Here is a 16590-nt window from a genome sequence, read left to right as displayed (position 1 = left end):
GTCCGCCCGGGTTTCCGGCTTTCCGGCAGGGAAGGAGGGCCGGAGCTTCAGAGCGCTCGCTTTGGAACGCCGCGGGCTTCGAACGTTCGATTTGGAACGCTGCGGGACTCGAACGTTCGATTTGGAACGCTCGGACGTTCCGGGCGGGCCTCCAGTGGGCGTCATGAGCGACTCCGGCGGCGGCGGCCCTCTGCGCACTTACCCGGCGCTGCCCGTGTGGGTGGTGGAGGATCACCACGACGTGAGTCCAGCGGGTGCCGGGAAACCTCTGCGCTCCCCGGGGAACGGCCTTGCGCCTTTCGCTCGGCATCTTCGGGGACTCGGGCCAGACGACCGCGCCCTCGACGGAGCGCACCTCAATTCTGTGCTGGCCCCGCGGAGCCAGTATCGCCGGCTCGGACTGGCAGCCGCTCTCGGAAGTCTCGGGGCCTTCCCGTCTTCTGCTGCCTGCCAGCCTGGAGGGGCCGGGGGTTGACCCAGACAGAGAAGGGGGCAGGAATCGAAATGTACTGGGAACGCTTTCGGGATACAAATAAAATATTGAACGAAATAGGTTTATTAGTCGTGTACAGAAGGATTAAAAACCCAGGGGGTGTTTATCCAGCTATATCAAAAGTGGTCTAGAATAAGATTAACATAAGCTGTGATCGTTTCCTATCTAAATAATAATATTTTTTAAATTTGTATCCTGCTTTAACTTGGGCGGCTCAAGACGGATAACAAAAACCTCTTAGGCCATTAGATAGAAATGAAGCATTGAAACATTTAAAAAACTGCCTACAGTTGATAGTTGGAACCCTTGTGAGGGGTTAAATCAGAGCTTAAAGGGGTTCTGTTGGCAGGCCAGGATCTTTTGGGTGCTCCTTCCTTTTTGGAAATGTGTCAGATGACCAACACAAGACCGTACCTCAAACGCCTCCCTCGGTGGTCAATAGAAATACACCTGGAAAATAAAAGATTCAGGCAATCCTGACCAGGTGATTGTTGTTGTTGTTGTTGTTATGTGCGAAGTCGTGTCCGACCCATCGCGACCCCATGGACAATGATCCTCCAGGCCTTCCTGTCCTCTACCATTCCCTGGAGTCCATTTAAGTTTGCAGACCAGGTGATGTTACCTGTAAATATAAAAGGGGAGTGAAAAGGGGGAGGGAAGTCAGATTGTTATAATAGAAATAGGCATTATTAATACTGCATTATTAATAATGTATTATTAATACTGTGTTAGATTTTTTTTCTGCCTTCTAGGTTGTTAGGTTGGATGTTAGTTTTTGGCTTTTTTCTTGGTTTTGTGTTGGACATTTACATAAACTTTGCCTAGGAAATGATGACAGTTCACGTTTAGCTTGTTTGTTTATTTATTTGTATTTATTTTGTTGCATTTCTATACCGCACTCACGTGTGGCTCAGTGCGGTTTACGATAGAAGTTTGTAGCTCTCAGCTGGTTGTGATGCTGGCACAATTGCAGAGAACGCAGTTTTATATTTATGATGGCATTTAATACAACCTAGGGATAGATTCCAATGGGTAGCCGTGTTGGTCTGAAGTAGCACAATAAAACCAGAGTCCAGGAGCCCCTTTAAGACCAACAAAGATTTATTCAAGGCATATGCAAGCACTCGGCTGGGGGCGGGGCTAAAAGGCTTTGTTCCGGGAAAGGCCTCCTTACCCCAGAATGAAGCCTTTTGCACCAGTGACTCCAGGCGAGGCCGCGGCTTCGTTCCTGGCCTGCTCCTTTCCCAAGAAGCTAGCGCCCGCTGTATTGCGACTACAGCGGGCTATAAATCTAGTCTGGGTATAATGCTATAGAGCAGGGGTGGCCAAACTGTGGAGTATAATTACCAGGAGCTTCTGCCAGTGCTAGCAGGGGCTCATGGTAATTGTAGTCTATGGACATCTGAAGAGCCACAGTTTGGCCTCCCGTGCCTTAGAGCCCACCTTCCAAATTGGCCATTTTTCCAGGTGACCTGATCTCTGTTGCTTGGAGATCACCAGGTGTCACCTGGAGTTTGGCAAACCTGTCCTCCAAGGTGGCTAACAAAACATGTCGTAAAATCACATTTTAAAACAGACCAAAGTAATTGAAGTCAGAGCTAAAAACAGCAACTGAAATATTGGGCAGAGGTGGGGAAATCAATGAGGAGATGCCAAAAAGAAACAAATGGTGGTGAAAGATGGCACCAGGAGGGGGCAAGAGAAATTTCTTAGAGAGAATGTTCCAGAGTTTTGGGGCCATCCATCTCCCATCCTCACAACAACCCATTAAGGTAGACTAGGCTAGGAGAACTGCTGGTACAAACTCAGCCAATAAATGAGTCAGCCACTTTTCTGCCCTCCCCCCTCCCCAGTTTGTTGTTGTTAGTGCGAAGTCGTGTCCAACCCATCGCGACCCCATGGACAATGATCCTCCAGGCCTTTCTGTCCTCTACCATTCCCCGGAGTCCATTTAAGTTTGCACCTACTGCTTCAGGACTCCATCCAGCCACCTCATTCTCTGTCGTCCCCTTCTTCTTTTGCCCTCGATCGTTCCCAGCATTAGGCTCTTCTCCAGGGAGTCCTTCCATCTCATGAGGTGGCCAAAGTATTTGAGTTTCATCTTCAGATCTGGCCTTCTAAGGAGCAGGCAGGGTTGATCTCCTCTAGGACTGACCGGTTTGTTCGCCTTCAAGTCCAAGGGACTCGCAAGAGTCTTCTCCAGCACCAGAGTTCAAAAGCCTCAATTCTTTGATGCTCGGCCTTCCTTATGGTCCAACATTCACAGCCATACATTGCAACTGGGAAGACCATAGCCTTGACTAGACGCACTTTTGTTGGCAGGGTGATGTCTCTGCTTTTTAGAATGCTGTCTAGATTTGCCATAGTGACCTTCGTTCCCCAACTGACATGAGTCTCCTTCCTTGCTATTCTAGGTACTTCCTTTCATTTATCGAGCCATTGGTTCAAAACATCTTCCCGCCAGCAACATCAGCTTTGTCCACTTGGATTCCCACCCTGACCTCCTTATACCAGTGAACATGCCTGCAGATACCGTGTTTGACAAAGAAGTTCTGTTCAGGTAAGTTCATGCACCGGGCATTGGGTCGTACCTGTTGATGCCACCAGATGCCTTCCTGAATCCTAGCACACTTTGTGCCTTCAATGAAACGATCTCCCGTCACAAAAGTCTAGTGTGGAAAGAAGCCCTTGATCCTCCTAGAAGGGAAATTGGTATGCAAGGATAGCCCTGCTGGGACTCAGTGGTTGGACATTTCTTGGCATGCACAAGGTCCCAGGTTCAATCCCCGGTTTCTCCAGTTAACAGATCGGTCTCTGCCTGAGACCGCGGACAGACGCTTCCAGTCTGAGTTTACAAGACTGACTTTGATCGACCAGCATAAAGCAGTTTCATGTGTCGTGTAGATCAGGGGTAGTCAACCTGTGGTCCTCCAGATGTCCATGGACTACAATTCCCACGAGCCCCTGCCAGCATTTGCTGGCAGGGGCTCATGGGAATTGTAGTCCACGGACATCTGGAGGACCACAGGTTGACTACCCCTGGTATAGATCAGCATTCTGTCCCACACAGTGGCCAATCAGTTCCTCTGGATAACACAGAATCATAAAGTTGGAAGGGTCCTCCAGGGTCATCTAGTCCAGTCCCCCGCAGAATGTAAGAAATGGCCACAAGAGCCAAGCACCTGCACAGTCCTTCTTTCCACCCACTAACAATCTGCCTAAGTTCACTGAATCAGCATTTCTGCTTAAGAACTTCCAGAGAAGGCGAACCCCCCCCCCCCCACCTCCCGAGGAAGTGTGTTCTGATACACCCATGCCAGGGGGGTCAGGTTCATTTTTATTCACAGTGGGAAGAAGTCCCAATGATCCACAATGCCAGAGAATTCTTTCAAAATACCAAAACGGGTGGCCCGGAGGCTTCAGGGAAGGCGGTATATAAATATAATAAATAAATATATTTCTGAAGTTTGTGAGTTTTGTCGGCGCTTGACAGGCACCTGGGTTTTGGCCACTGTGTGACACAGGATGTTGGGTGGGCCATTGGTCTGATCCAACATGGCTTCTCTGATGGTTTTATGTCTGGGTTGTGATGCTCTGTACTCTTGGTGCTTGGGGGGCAACAGTGGGGAGGGCTTTGGAGCTCTGTCCCCACTGGTGGACCTCCAGATGGCGTGTGAGTTTGGGCTGTAAAATGGACTTCATTGGAGGCTATTTTATTTTGCAGTACTTTAGTTCCAGTCCAATCAGTAACCATAGTGCAAAAATCAAACATGAGGAATGAACGATGCAAGTAAATGTTATGTCGGTGTGAGGTTAAAATGCTTGTTTCTTAAAGCCTGGATAGAAGGACTAGTTTTCTACTTATCCATGTCTGTTGGCATTGCATGGACCCAGGATGGAAGTGCTCATGACTGTGTGGTCAATGTATTGCTTGCATTCCTCCATTCCAGTCCTCCCTTTGGTTTCTACTTGTTGGAAAGCAGAATCACAAAACCAGAGCCAGTTTGGTGTAGGGGTCAGGAGTGCAGCTGGGTTCGATTCAGCACTCTCCCACATGCAGCCAGCTGGGTGACCTTGGGCTCGTCACGGCACTGATAAAACTGTTCTGACTGAGCAGTGATATCAGGGCTCTCTCAGCCTCACCCACCTCACAGGGTGTCTGTTGTGGGGAGAGGAAAGGGAAGGCGACTGTAAGCCACTTTGAGCCTCCTTCAGGTAGAGAAAAGCGGCATGTAAGAACCAACTCTTCTTCTTCTTCAGTAATCTCAGGGCTCTCAGCCTCACCTCCCTCACAGGGGGTCTTTCATGGGGAGAGGAAAGGGAAGGAGATTGTAAGCCGCTTTGAGCCTCCTTCAGGTAGAGAAAAGCAGCATATAAGAACCAACTCTTGCTCTTCCAAAGCTGGTCAGTGACACACAAATATGTTGAATGCGTTAATCTCTGTGCAGAACCAGAATTAATCAAAGAAATTGGACGATTAGACATAGGGTCTGGCGAATACGTGTAGCCCGAATTTATTGCAGTTTAAAATATCCTGAGGTTATACTCCGTGTATTGGTCATGCCGTGATCAGGATGAAATTTGCACTCTGCATTCTCAGCCATCAATATCCATCTCAACCGCCTTTTCCTTTGGGTGTCTGGGTTTCTTTTCAGTGAGATAAGTATTGAAAACTGGATCATGCCCGCCGTTTATGCCGGTCACTTTTCACAAGTGGTATGGCTTCACCCACCTTGGGCTCAGCAGATCGAAGAAGGGACCCATCGCTTCTTAGTGGGAAAAGACACCTCGACAACTACAATAAGGTAACTATAGTGCTTGTGCTTGTTAACAGAGTTTATATGTGGACTCGTGGATTTAGTGCAGCCTTTCTCAGCTTTTTTACCGTTGAAAACCCCTGAAACATTCTTCAGGCTTCGAGAAACCACAGAAAAAGTGTAATAGTGCAGAATATGGTTGGGAAGCAGAGCTGTGTTCATGCCCACCTTGGGCCCCTCCCCTTCTCACCCCCTCCAGGCCCAGCATTGGCCATTTTGGGAGGAGGGGTTGATATGGCTGTATAATATGATCATATTACCTGGTACAGGTTTAACAAATTTAAAAAAATATTAAAAATTAATTAACTCCCACTCATTTGGGAAACCTTTCCAGGGCTGTCAAGAAACCTCAGGGTATCACGAACCCCTGGCTGAGAAAACCTGTCTCCCCTGACTTTGCATGCTTCTGTCTGAGTAGCTTTCCTTAAATAGCTTCTGACTGACCATTTCGGTACCAGAAGGTCTTACCGCAGGGGTCCCTAGCCTTTTTGATCCAGTGGACCCACTTGGAATTCTGACACGGCATGATGGGCCCCGGGCACAAAATGGCTGCCGTAGGAGGCGGAGCCAGCCACAAACCCATTGTCCCCACTTAAGTTCAATAATGCATTACAGACCGCTTTGCTGGGCAAAGGCTTTCCTTGACCCCACCCACTTCCTTAAAACACTTGACAGGCAGCTGCAGCGATATCATCGGTCGCCATGGCTTCTGCTTCATTATTGTATTGTCCAGCTCAGTCCTGTTATGGCTGTGGGTGCTTTTGGAATTTCGAAAGTTAGGGACCACCCCAAAATGGCAGTCACAGAATATCCCAAGGTACTGTCCTTCCAGAAAAGAAGCAGCATTTTCAGAGTTGTTATGTGCAGACACAAAGCTGACGTCTCCCGGGTTATTCTAAAACTCCTCCTACTCCGTGGAGATGAAGGAAAGCCAGGAAAGCGTTAGTTTGTGGGGGGCAAGGAGAAAGATGGCAACAGGAAACACATGGGCGTCCCATGATTGCTTGTAGGTGTAACATTGGGAAACCTTGGTCTAGCACCGTGGTTCTCAACCTTCCTAATGCCATGACCCTTTAATACAGTTCCTCACCCTTTAATACAGTTCCTCACGTTGTGGTGACCCCCAACAATAAAACGATGCAAGGGTTCTTTCACAGAAATTAAACCGAAACTGACCAGTGGCATGAAAATTGTATATAAATTGGGTTTTTTTCTGTGGGCGCAGCTGGAGTGCCTGGCGGCCGAGTGTGAACACCTGCGTGAGGAACGACAATAGTGGTGGTGCACACACACACACTCCAGCCAAGCTGCTCGCCCTGCAGCAACTCCTGTGAAAGGGTCGTTCAACCCCCAAAGCGGTCCCAACCCCCAGGTTGAGAACCACTGGTCTAGCAGCTTTAGACCATATTCTGTATTCACGTGTCATTTTTAAATTTTGTGAATAAGTGTAACAATTTAGAACAAATATACAGGCTTTCTGGTGTAACAAGTAAACAGGGAATGGCTTTGCATGCTTATCTTGCACCCTTTTCGAAGTCTCTGGCTGCCCGCCCTTGGAAATGCAGTTGGGTCAGATAGAACGAAGCAGGGCGGACGCGTTCGTCCCTGAAATGTGCTGATCGCATGCTAAGGTGTGTGATTCCTCCAGGGTTACAAGCACCGAGGGCTACTTCCTGTCCGACGGTCTGTACGTGCCTGCCGATCAGCTGGAGAACCAGAAGACTTTGCAGCTGAGCGTCTGCCTTGTGAATCCCACCAAGCCCTCCGACTCCCGAGAGGGAGGCAGATTTCCTTCTTCCGCCAAGAGACTCAAGTTAAGCGGCGATACAGCGGAGACGGCCGTTGCCTCTTCATCGAAGGACCCCGTGCTTCCTCCCCACGGCTCTTCAGACACACCGCCTGAAGCCCTCGGAGCGAGTTCCCCCAGGCAAGAGTCGGCGGATGGCTTCCAAGGTACCTCGGCCTCCTGCTCCTTTGGGACGCACTCTTGTCAAACCACAGAACTTATCAAAGACGTTCTCCAGGTGTTGCAGAAGGACGCTGCTTATGTATTAGATATTGACTTGGATTTTTTTTCAGTTAAAAATCCTTTCAAAGAGATATACACTCAGGTAACTTGCGCGGATGTGATGTTGCCAGTTGATCTGCTTCTTTTCTTTTCTTTTTTGCCATCAAATTGCAGCCAACTTCTGGCAACGTTGTAAGATTTTGAAGGTCAAGAGGCACATGGAGGTCATTTCCCATTGCCTGCATCGGCCTAGCAACCCTGGATTTCCTTGGTGGTCTCCCCTCCAAGAACCGATCAGGCCGACCCTACTTAGCTTCCAGGATCGGACTAACGTGGGCTATCCAGGTTGGGGTACTGACCTCTTATATCTGGCTTTCTGAACCACAGGGGTTGCAATGACCCAGGAAGGGTTTCTAGAATGAGTGGGAGTTAATTGATTGTCAATATATATATTTTAATGTGTTAAGCATTTGTCGGGTGATACAGTCATGTCAGCCCCTCCTCCTAAAATGGCCAGTGATGGGCCTGGAGGGGGTGGGAAGGCGAGGGGTCCTTGGTGGGCATGTCCACAACTCTGCTTCCCAGCCATATTCGGCATGATCATGTCACTTCTGGGGTTTCTCGAAGCCTGAAGAATGTTTCAGGGGTTTCTCAACCGTAAAAAAAGTTGAGATGGAACCTGATACTTCAGCTAATTCATCAGCAAACAAAGAGAAATGCCCTTTTGTCAGTTCTTGGGTTATTCACAAACAAACTGGTGCAGATTTGTTCTATTAAACTTAAATGGTTCAACAACTAAGTTATCTTTGATCAGATGAGAGCCTTGTTGAAGAATTTTATTGTTTCAGTCTGTTACGTTTATAATCTGCCTTCATAGTCAAGGTGGATTATCATCTTTAAAAGAAGTAATAAAAGAGAGCCAGCTTGGTGCAGTGGTTAGGACTGCTGACTTCTAATCTGGCATGCCGGGTTCGATTATGCGCTCCCCCAAATGCAGCCAGCTCGGTGACTTTGGTCTCGATACGGCATTGAAAAAGCTGTTCTGACCGAGCAGGAATATCAGGGCTCTCTCAGCCTCACCCACCCCACAGGGTGTCTGCTGTGGGGAGATGAAAGGGAAGGGGACTGTAAGCTGCTTTGAGCAATCTTGTTACTTCTGTGTTAAGAAAAAAATTATGTGCAGATTGGCCTGAAGGGGATCATTAACATGCTGCATTTTCTTCCCCCTTTGTTTAACTTAGGAAGAGTACAAGCTCCTAAAAGAACTTTATAGTTTTAAGAAGCCAAGCAGCAGTGCTTCAGAGGTATGTGACTCCCATGCGCAGGAGAAGGATAACCGATTAATGTTTACCTGAGTAAGTTCTGACCATATAGCGGAGGGGGGGAGTGAAGGTAGACCTGTGAATGTTGCTTCATGAGTTGGCCTACAATTCCTTCCTTCCTTCCTTCCTTCCTTCCTTCCTTCCTTCCTCCCTTCCTTCCTTCCTCCCTTCCTTCCTCCCTCCCTCCCTCCCTCCCTCCCTCCCTCCCTCCCTCCCTCCCATTAATACATCAAAATCCTCTCAACAACATATAACTCACAATTTTTAAAAAATCAGAAAGAATAGTGTTATTCCTATTCTATATCTTTATATGTTTAGATTCAAACTAGGGGCCCAGTCCATTTCATTCAGGAACACAACGGGCGCTAGATTGAGGGGCAGGGAATGGAAGAACTCTGCAAATGGCCTTCCTCTCCCCCAGGACCCGGAAAGGCTGCAGGCAGCTGTTAGGGAACTCACCGGTAGGGGCAGCTCTCACGCGGCAGGGATCTGCAGCCTCCGAGCCTCACAGGGAAGTGGAAGGAGGAGGGGGTGGTCAGGGGTGGGGAATGAATGGAAGGGGATTGGCTGTCTGATGGACAGACAGGCAAGCCGGTTGGAGGAGGAGGCACTCGGGCGGGACAGCTGCCCTGAGTGAGCGTTAAGCGCTGGGTGAGACACGCTCCTCCTCCAAGGCCTTACCAGAAATATATTATGGGGAACAAATGTTGTTCTCATTCCGCTTTAACATTTGCTATATATTTATATGCTACTAGGGGCAAAGCCCGTTGTATCCAATAATACAAGGGGCACTAGAGCTTGGCGGTGGGAAGAGGAAGGGGAGGAGTTGTCCAGTCTCTAAGGGCATGGGGTTGAATGTGTGTGTTTTGTGGGAGGTTGTGGTGGCAAGGTGGCAAATGAGGGCATGGGTGTGGAGATATGGGTGTCAAAAACCTGTGGTTTGGAATGTTCGTTGAGTGTGGGAGAGGATTGACCTTTGGGAATTGTGGCATAGTGGTTACAGATGAGCTTTCCAGAGCAGGTATGTGAAGGTAAAATCAGACTGGAGTCTCTTCTTAGGGGGAGATTACATGGCAACCAATTCCTCCCAGTTCTGCGTCATTTCCTTTCTTGTGTGAATTAGGCCAGGGGTAGTCAACGTGTGGTCCTCCAGATGTCCATGGACTACAATTCCCACGAGCCCCTGCCAGCAAACGCTGGCAGGGGCTCGTGGGAATTGTAGTCCATGGACATCTGGAGGACCACAGGTTGACTACCCCTGAATTAGGCCACAGACACCAAAATGTCCCCCTGCCCTAATACACCCATCCAGCTGTTGTTTGCTGCCACTGTTCACCAGTTTTCTATGCGTCTGTTCAAAGGAGGATCTGCTGGACAGCGTTGAGAATCGCATCCGCCAGCTGGAAGATCTGGAAGCAGCGTTTGCAGATTTCTGCGATGATGACTCGGATGAGATTCTGGAAAGATGGGCTTTAAATCCCGGGTAAGGATCTCCCAAGTGGTGTCTGGGTGATGTTTCCGGTTAGGACATTAGGAAGAAGATGCACAAAAGAGCAAGTATCTAGGAGCAGCTTAAAGATCAATCAAATATATGGCAGGGTAGGAGCTTCTGTGAGTCACACTTCACATTTCTTCCGATACTTCTAGAATGTGGGTTCATCTGTCATATCTTGTAGAGCAGAGTGATTTCAGATGCCAAATGACAATAGCAATTGAATGATAACAGCAGGCATGATTAGATTAGGCGTGAGATGCCGATAGATTGTAAGCGTGGAGAAATCAGCATTGGTAATGAGACAGGAAACCTAGGTCTTGATTCAGTCCTGGAGGATGTATTCTCTTGAACTTCCTTATCAGTTAGTTCTACAATCTCCAGTGGTTGGGGCACCACAATGAAGGCCTTATATATGGTAACCTCTCAGATACAATTTTTGTTTTCAATAGGGTCAGATGGCACCTTAAATAGCAAGACATGAAGTGATGCCCATGCTTTGGGAATCAGCCCTCAAATCATAACTCTGCATCCCCCAAATATATTGAAATGCCTGGTTCCTTTTGTCTGTGAGATTGTTTTAGATGCTAAGGGCCAGTTCTTGAAAACCGACTTCAAGAAGATTTTTCTGGAAGACAGCTCTGGTTATTTCATGCACCCCCTGCCCCCCCAACTGAGGACAGTGTACCTCTGTCTGTTTTATGCATGTAACAACCCTGTGAGATAGGTTAGGCTGAAAGTGAATGGCTGGCTCAAAGTCACTAGGTGAGTTTTGTGACGGGGTTTGTACCTGAGCCTCTAAGATTCCAGTTTGACACACTGACTGCTACACCAGGCTATTTGCACTGGCACTCCAGATTCAGAAAGAAACCTTGATTGCAGAACGGTGTGCTGTCCATGAGATCCTGGCTCTAGATGGCCAACATTCTTGGCCTTTGGCATAACATCTTGTGTCGAGGTGTTCATTTGAAGCTAGTTTTCTAATTTTGCATGTGTGTTTGATCACAGGATGGCGCCTCTAATTCCACTCATACGTAGTCTGAAGAACCGAGTGGAAACCCCAAACTATGAATTGGTAAGCTTTGCTTAATTTCCTTTGATTAGAATTTCCAAAGAAAGCAAGTGGTGTCACATTGAAGGCGAAAACTGAGGCTGTAACAATTGCCTCAAGAACGTCTAAGGAAAAAAGAAGAGCTGCATTTCAGAAGAAGAGGGGGTTTATCTATTAATTAATTAACATCCACTCCCAGACCCAGCTGGCTTGTGACGACTTATAGTAAGGCCCCAATAAAAACATTGATAAAATTACAAAATTCCCAGGCGGCATCAGCCATCTAACTCCCTCTCTGCTCACCCCCCCACCCACACCGCCAGTCTGCCTCGGGAGGGGGTACTTCCAGCCCTAGATATTCAAGGCATCCTAAGGAGGGACCCACAATCTTCCACAACTCAGCCTCAGCCCAGTGCCTGGTGGAAGAGCTCTGTCTTAGACCGTTTATGCACTGGAGGTTTCATGCTGGGCTGCAGGCTGGAGTTTTAGTTGTGGCAGGTTGCCCCAACTCTTCCTGCACCCACACGGGGGAGCATTTGGCCTGGTGCACCTCATCTGCCCCCGATTTTTGCTCCTGCACGGGAGTTGGGGCAGTGAAGTTCCCAGTGCATAAACGGTCTTACAGGCCCTGCGGAACTGTGACCGGGCCCTCGGCTCTTCCAGGAACTCATTCCATCAGGCTGGAGTCAGGACCAAAAAGGGCCTGGCCAAAACCAGGCATACCACCCGAGGGCTGGGGACCACCAACAGATTCAAACCCGCAGAGCGAAAGGTCCTGGGGAGGGGAGGCATATGGAGACAGGCAGTTCCTCAGATATGCAGGCCCCAGACTATGGATGGCCTTGAAGGTTAATACCAAAAGTTTGAACCTGATCTGGTTCGCAATTGGCAACCAATGCAGCTGCCTCAGGAGAGGCTGAATATGAGTCCTCCAAGATGACCCCAAGAGGACCCCAGCAGCTGCATTTTGTACCAGCTGTAATTTCTGGGTCAGGGACAAGGGAAGGCCGATCTAAAGCAAGATATATATTTGGAAGTGACCATTGCACGGATCACTGTGGCCAAGTATTCCGGGGACAGATAGGGCGCTAGTCGCCTGGCTTGGCGTAGATGGAAAAACGCCACCTGAGCTAGTCTAGTTACCTGTGTCTCCATAGATAGGGAGCTGTCGAAGATCTCGGCCAAATTCCTGGCGGTATGTCAACTTGCAGCTGCACCCCTTCCAGGAAGGGTAGGTGTGTTTCCTGGTCCTGCCTCTTTCTCCCCAGCCACAGGACCTCCATCTTGTAGGGATTGAGTTTCAGGCGACTCTGATCCACTCATGCATATGACCTTGGAACCATCTCCATGGTCACTATGCATGACGCTAGCTTAAAAACAAATTTTAAAATTAAGTATCTCACTGAATGAGATCCGAAGTCCATCTTTTGCCGCTGAAAATGTATCAGACCTGATCTTTTAGTGGAGGAAAGCCAGCTTATAAGGCTTCCAGGCAAGAGGTGAGCAAGGATGGCTTGCTATCACCTTCCTCTGTATAACATCCCCTGGGCTTTCTTGGTGGTCTCCCATCTGAGTACTAATCAGGACCATCCAGTTGGGAACTCCTATTGAATGTGCCCCATGCTGCTCCCTGCAGTGGTGAACCACTTTTCTTGACCGTCTTTCAGGTCCATCAGGCTGGGCTTACCTGCGATTACTCGGAAATTCCTCACCATGTCAGCACTGAGGAAGAAATAGAAGACCTCGTAGAGGCTGTGAAGCATCTCTTGATGAATCTGCCGAAGCCCACAATGGTGACAGTCGCCCGGTAAGCTCTGGTGGGGTTGTGTCCTGCAAGGCCTCGCCCCAAGGCGTCCTCACAGCTGTCTCCATGCATGGCCTGTGGGGAGTTGTTGCAACTCAGAACATTAAGATCAGCATGTTCCACTGAACTAGAATGTACACGTGCTGGAGTTTGAGAAGCCAGACTCAGCATGTACATTCTTTTTTAAAGCAAGGTAATTGTTTAAAAACAATTTTTGCCAATGCCTAATAACTATCTAGATGAGTATCTTGTAAGAGCCCTTCTGGATCAGACCAGTGATCCACCTAGTCCAGCCTCTTGTCTCACACAGTGACTATCCAGGTCCTCTAGGGCAGGGGTAGTCAACCTGCGGTCCTCCAGATGTTCATGGACTACAATTCCCATGAGCCCCTGCCAGCATTTGCTGGCAGTGGCTCATGGGAATTGTAGTCCATGAACATCTGGAGGACCGCAGGTTGACTAACCCTGCTTTAGGGGGCCAAGACCTTCATGAGAACATCAGAAGAACCCTTCTGGATCATACCAGTGGTCCATCTAGTCAGGCCTCTTGTCTCACACAATAGCTATCCATGTCCTCTGGAGGGCCAAGCCCTTAATGAGAACATCAGAAGAGCCCTTCTGGTCAGACCGGTGGTCCATCTAGTCAGGCCTCTTGTCTCACACAATAGCTATCCATGTCCTTTGAAGGGCCAAGACCTTCATGAGAACATCAGAAGAGCCCTTCTGGATCAAACCGGTGTTCCATGAAATCCAGCATCCTACCTTACACAGTGGCCCTCCAGTTTGTCTGGAGGGCCAGCAACAGGGCACAGAGCCTTCTGGGGGCTGTGGGATCCAGAGGATTAGTGCTTCTGAATGGGGAGGTTTCCTTCAGTCACTATTGCTGATAGCCATTGATAGCTTTATCCTCCATGAATCTACCGAATCCCCCTTCAAAGTTGTTTATTCCTGGGGTCATTGTTACATCTTCTGTCAACAGATCCCACGTTTTAATCCCTCTCTGTGTAAAGTAGTATTCCCTTTTGTCCCTCTTGAACCTACTGCCCATCAGATTTATTGGATGTCCTCGGGTTCTAGTATTTTGGGAGAGGAAGATAAAAATCTCTTTGTCCATTCTTTCCACCCCATGCATAATTTTTTACACCCTGCCTTATGATGCCATTATAAGGTTAGGTAGCGGCATCCTTAGCTCTTCTTTGCACTCTTCCAAGTTTATTGATTTCATTGGACTTTAAAGGGTGTATTCTGCTTGGGAATGCAGTGTGGGGCATTAATTGGGGGAAATCCCAGTACATGCCATGTGTCTTCTAGGGTTGTAAGCTTTTTGTGTCTTACATCCCACCAATCATTCTGTGTCGTTCTGTGTCCCACAATGGCAGAAGCAAAAACCCTGCTTTTTCCAGGCATTTTGCTTAGAATCATAGAATCATAGAGTTGGAAGGGACCTCATGGGTCACGTAGTCCAACTCCCTGCACTATGCAGGACACTCACAACCCTATCGCTCATTCACTGTACCCTGCCACGCCCTTGACCCTTCACAGAATCAGCTTCTCCGTCAGATAGCTCTCCAGCCTCGGTTTAAAAACTTCCAAAGATGGAGAACCCACCACCTCCCAAGGAAACCTGTTCCACTGAGAAACTGCTCTGTCAGGAACTTCTTCCGGATGTTTAGATGGAATTTCTTTTAAATCAGTTTCATCCCATTCGTTCTGGTCTGTCCCTTTGGGGCACGAGAGAACAATTCTGCTTCATCCTCCATATGGCACCCTTTTAAATACTTGAAGAGGGTTATCAGATCCCCTCTCAGTCATCTCCTCTCTAGGCTACACAAGCTCTTCCAACCTTTCTTCATATGTCTTGGTCTCCAAACCCCTCACCATCTTTGTTGCCACGCTCCAGTTTGTCTACATCCCTCTTCAACTGGAGTGCCCAAAACTGAACACGGTACTCCCAAGTGAGGCCGAACCAGAGCAGAGTAAAGCGGTCCCATCACCTCCCATGATCTGGACTGGATCCTCAATTCTCCAAGTTGTTGTGGGGGGGGGGCACAATGGGCTTGTGAGCCCTAGCTTATTTTTGAATACTTATTTATTTAATGAAAAGACTTTTCCTCTGCTTTTCTGACACGGGGAGGGGGACCTCTGGTGGTCTTGGAATGGGGATCAAAGTCACATCCGGTTCCCCAAGGAAAGAGCAAAGAGGTCAAAGGGTGAAGCAGTAGGGTCAGGGGCCAGGACAAGAGAAGATACAAATTAAACTAAGATGTACATCTCTTGTTGATATGGAAACATCTTATATGGCATCCATAGGGAAAATCCTTAGGATATGGATACCTGTCACGGAAGGAATTGTCGACCAGAGAAATGTAAATTTTCGTGAACTTATTGTGAACCGCTGTGAGACCTTTTGGCGAACGGCGGTATATAAATCCAATTATAAATAAATAAATAAATAAATATAAAAAATAAATGACACAGAGACCTGAACCGTAAGCATCCAGGTGGCCAAGTTCAAGGTACGGGCTTCATTCGCGATCCAAGCTCCGCAGAGTACATCCACAGGAAGCAAGCATAATGCTTCAGAAGATGCACCATTATTTTTTGACAGTTTCCAAACTTTCAAAACCAGCAAGTTTATCTCACCAAAATCATTAATTTGACATTAAAATAATTTGCCGTTAAAAAGTTGAAAAGAAATTCTAAACAAAAATTTGAGAACGACGGAGTTTGAATGTTTAGTGTTTTCGTGTACGTCTAATGCAACAGTCTGATTCTCGTAACTGTATTGTCTTCACCCTCTGGCCGAGGAAATACCCGGAGGCGCTCACGGCACAACCCTTTGAGGTAGGCTAGATTTAGAACTTCCAGGGCACTGTAGGGAGTTGAACTCGGGTCTCCCAGAGCCTAGGCTGGTTCTGCATAAATATTATGTCAAGCTGCCTTGGTTAAGGGGGAGGGAACTAATTATGGGAATTCTGTGACTTATTAAATGACGGGTGTAATTGCTGAAAATATGTGATGATAACAGTTGTGTTCTTGTTCGCAGTTCCAGCTTGGATGACTACTGCCCCGCTGACCAGGTTGAACTTATACAAGAAAAAGTGTTGAACAACCTTCGCTCCGTATATGGCACCCTGGATGTTCATTTAGAGTATCTGGAAGATTTCAGCCCTGCTGGAACCGATTCTTCGTCCACCATGTGATTTGTGCATTGGAAATAGTTTTATATTTTCCCCCCTCTGTATGCAGTGGCACCGTTAATAAAGGCTTTTCTCTGAGTTTGTGTTGTCTTTGTGACACTCTGTTCTTGATGCCTTTGACTGGGACTCTTCCTGTTTTCATTGGAACTCTCTGCTGCTGTCGTGTGTTTGTGTGTGTGTGTGTGTGAGCAAGAGGGGGAGAGAGAGAGAGAGAGAGTTGCCAGGAAGAAGAGAGTAGATCAGAAATGACTCTTTCACCCTCTTTTTAGCAGTGTTAAAACCAGCAGAGCTTTTGAGAAAGGAATGGCTAATCTTGTCATTGATAGATCAACCCAGGTAGCTGTATTGGTCTGTCCGCAGCATTAGAAAAAAAACAAAAGTCCAGGAGCAACTTAAAAAGACT

At 47.8% G+C, this 16590-nt stretch overlaps 1 protein-coding gene across 2 annotated transcripts; it reads left to right on the top strand.

The window, feature by feature from the left end:
* The first annotated feature begins 7 nt into the window (after positions 1-7).
* Positions 8-16265, top strand: C9H5orf22 (chromosome 9 C5orf22 homolog). Of its 2 annotated transcripts, none has more exons than XM_077353448.1 (9): positions 8-241; positions 2908-3053; positions 5149-5298; positions 6959-7421; positions 8560-8622; positions 10002-10123; positions 11141-11207; positions 12851-12990; positions 16034-16265. In XM_077353448.1, exons 1-9 carry the CDS (start codon positions 164-166, stop codon positions 16188-16190), a joined length of 1386 nt encoding a protein of 461 aa, XP_077209563.1. In that variant the 5' UTR covers positions 8-163; the 3' UTR covers positions 16191-16265. The 2 variants fall into 2 exon arrangements, with proteins under 2 accessions (XP_077209563.1, XP_077209564.1); XM_077353449.1 differs by lacking the exon at positions 8-241 and adding an exon at positions 331-1105.
* The last annotated feature ends 325 nt before the right edge of the window (positions 16266-16590 follow it).

The sequence above is a fragment of the Paroedura picta genome, chromosome 9 (assembly GCF_049243985.1).
Source record: "Paroedura picta isolate Pp20150507F chromosome 9, Ppicta_v3.0, whole genome shotgun sequence".
Taxonomy (NCBI): domain Eukaryota; kingdom Metazoa; phylum Chordata; class Lepidosauria; order Squamata; family Gekkonidae; genus Paroedura; species Paroedura picta.
The sequence above is the reverse complement of the archived record's forward strand: the minus strand, read 5'-3'. Positions and strand labels throughout refer to the sequence as shown.

Coding starts and splice junctions, on each gene's coding strand:
- C9H5orf22 (XM_077353448.1), top strand. CDS start 164: ATGAGCGACTCCGGCGGCGGCGGCCCTCTGCGCACTTACCCGGCGCTG. Junction 3,054..5,148: donor GACAAAGAAGTTCTGTTCAG/GTAAGTTCATGC, acceptor GTTTCTTTTCAG/TGAGATAAGTATTGAAAACT. Junction 12,991..16,033: donor ACAATGGTGACAGTCGCCCG/GTAAGCTCTGGT, acceptor TCTTGTTCGCAG/TTCCAGCTTGGATGACTACT.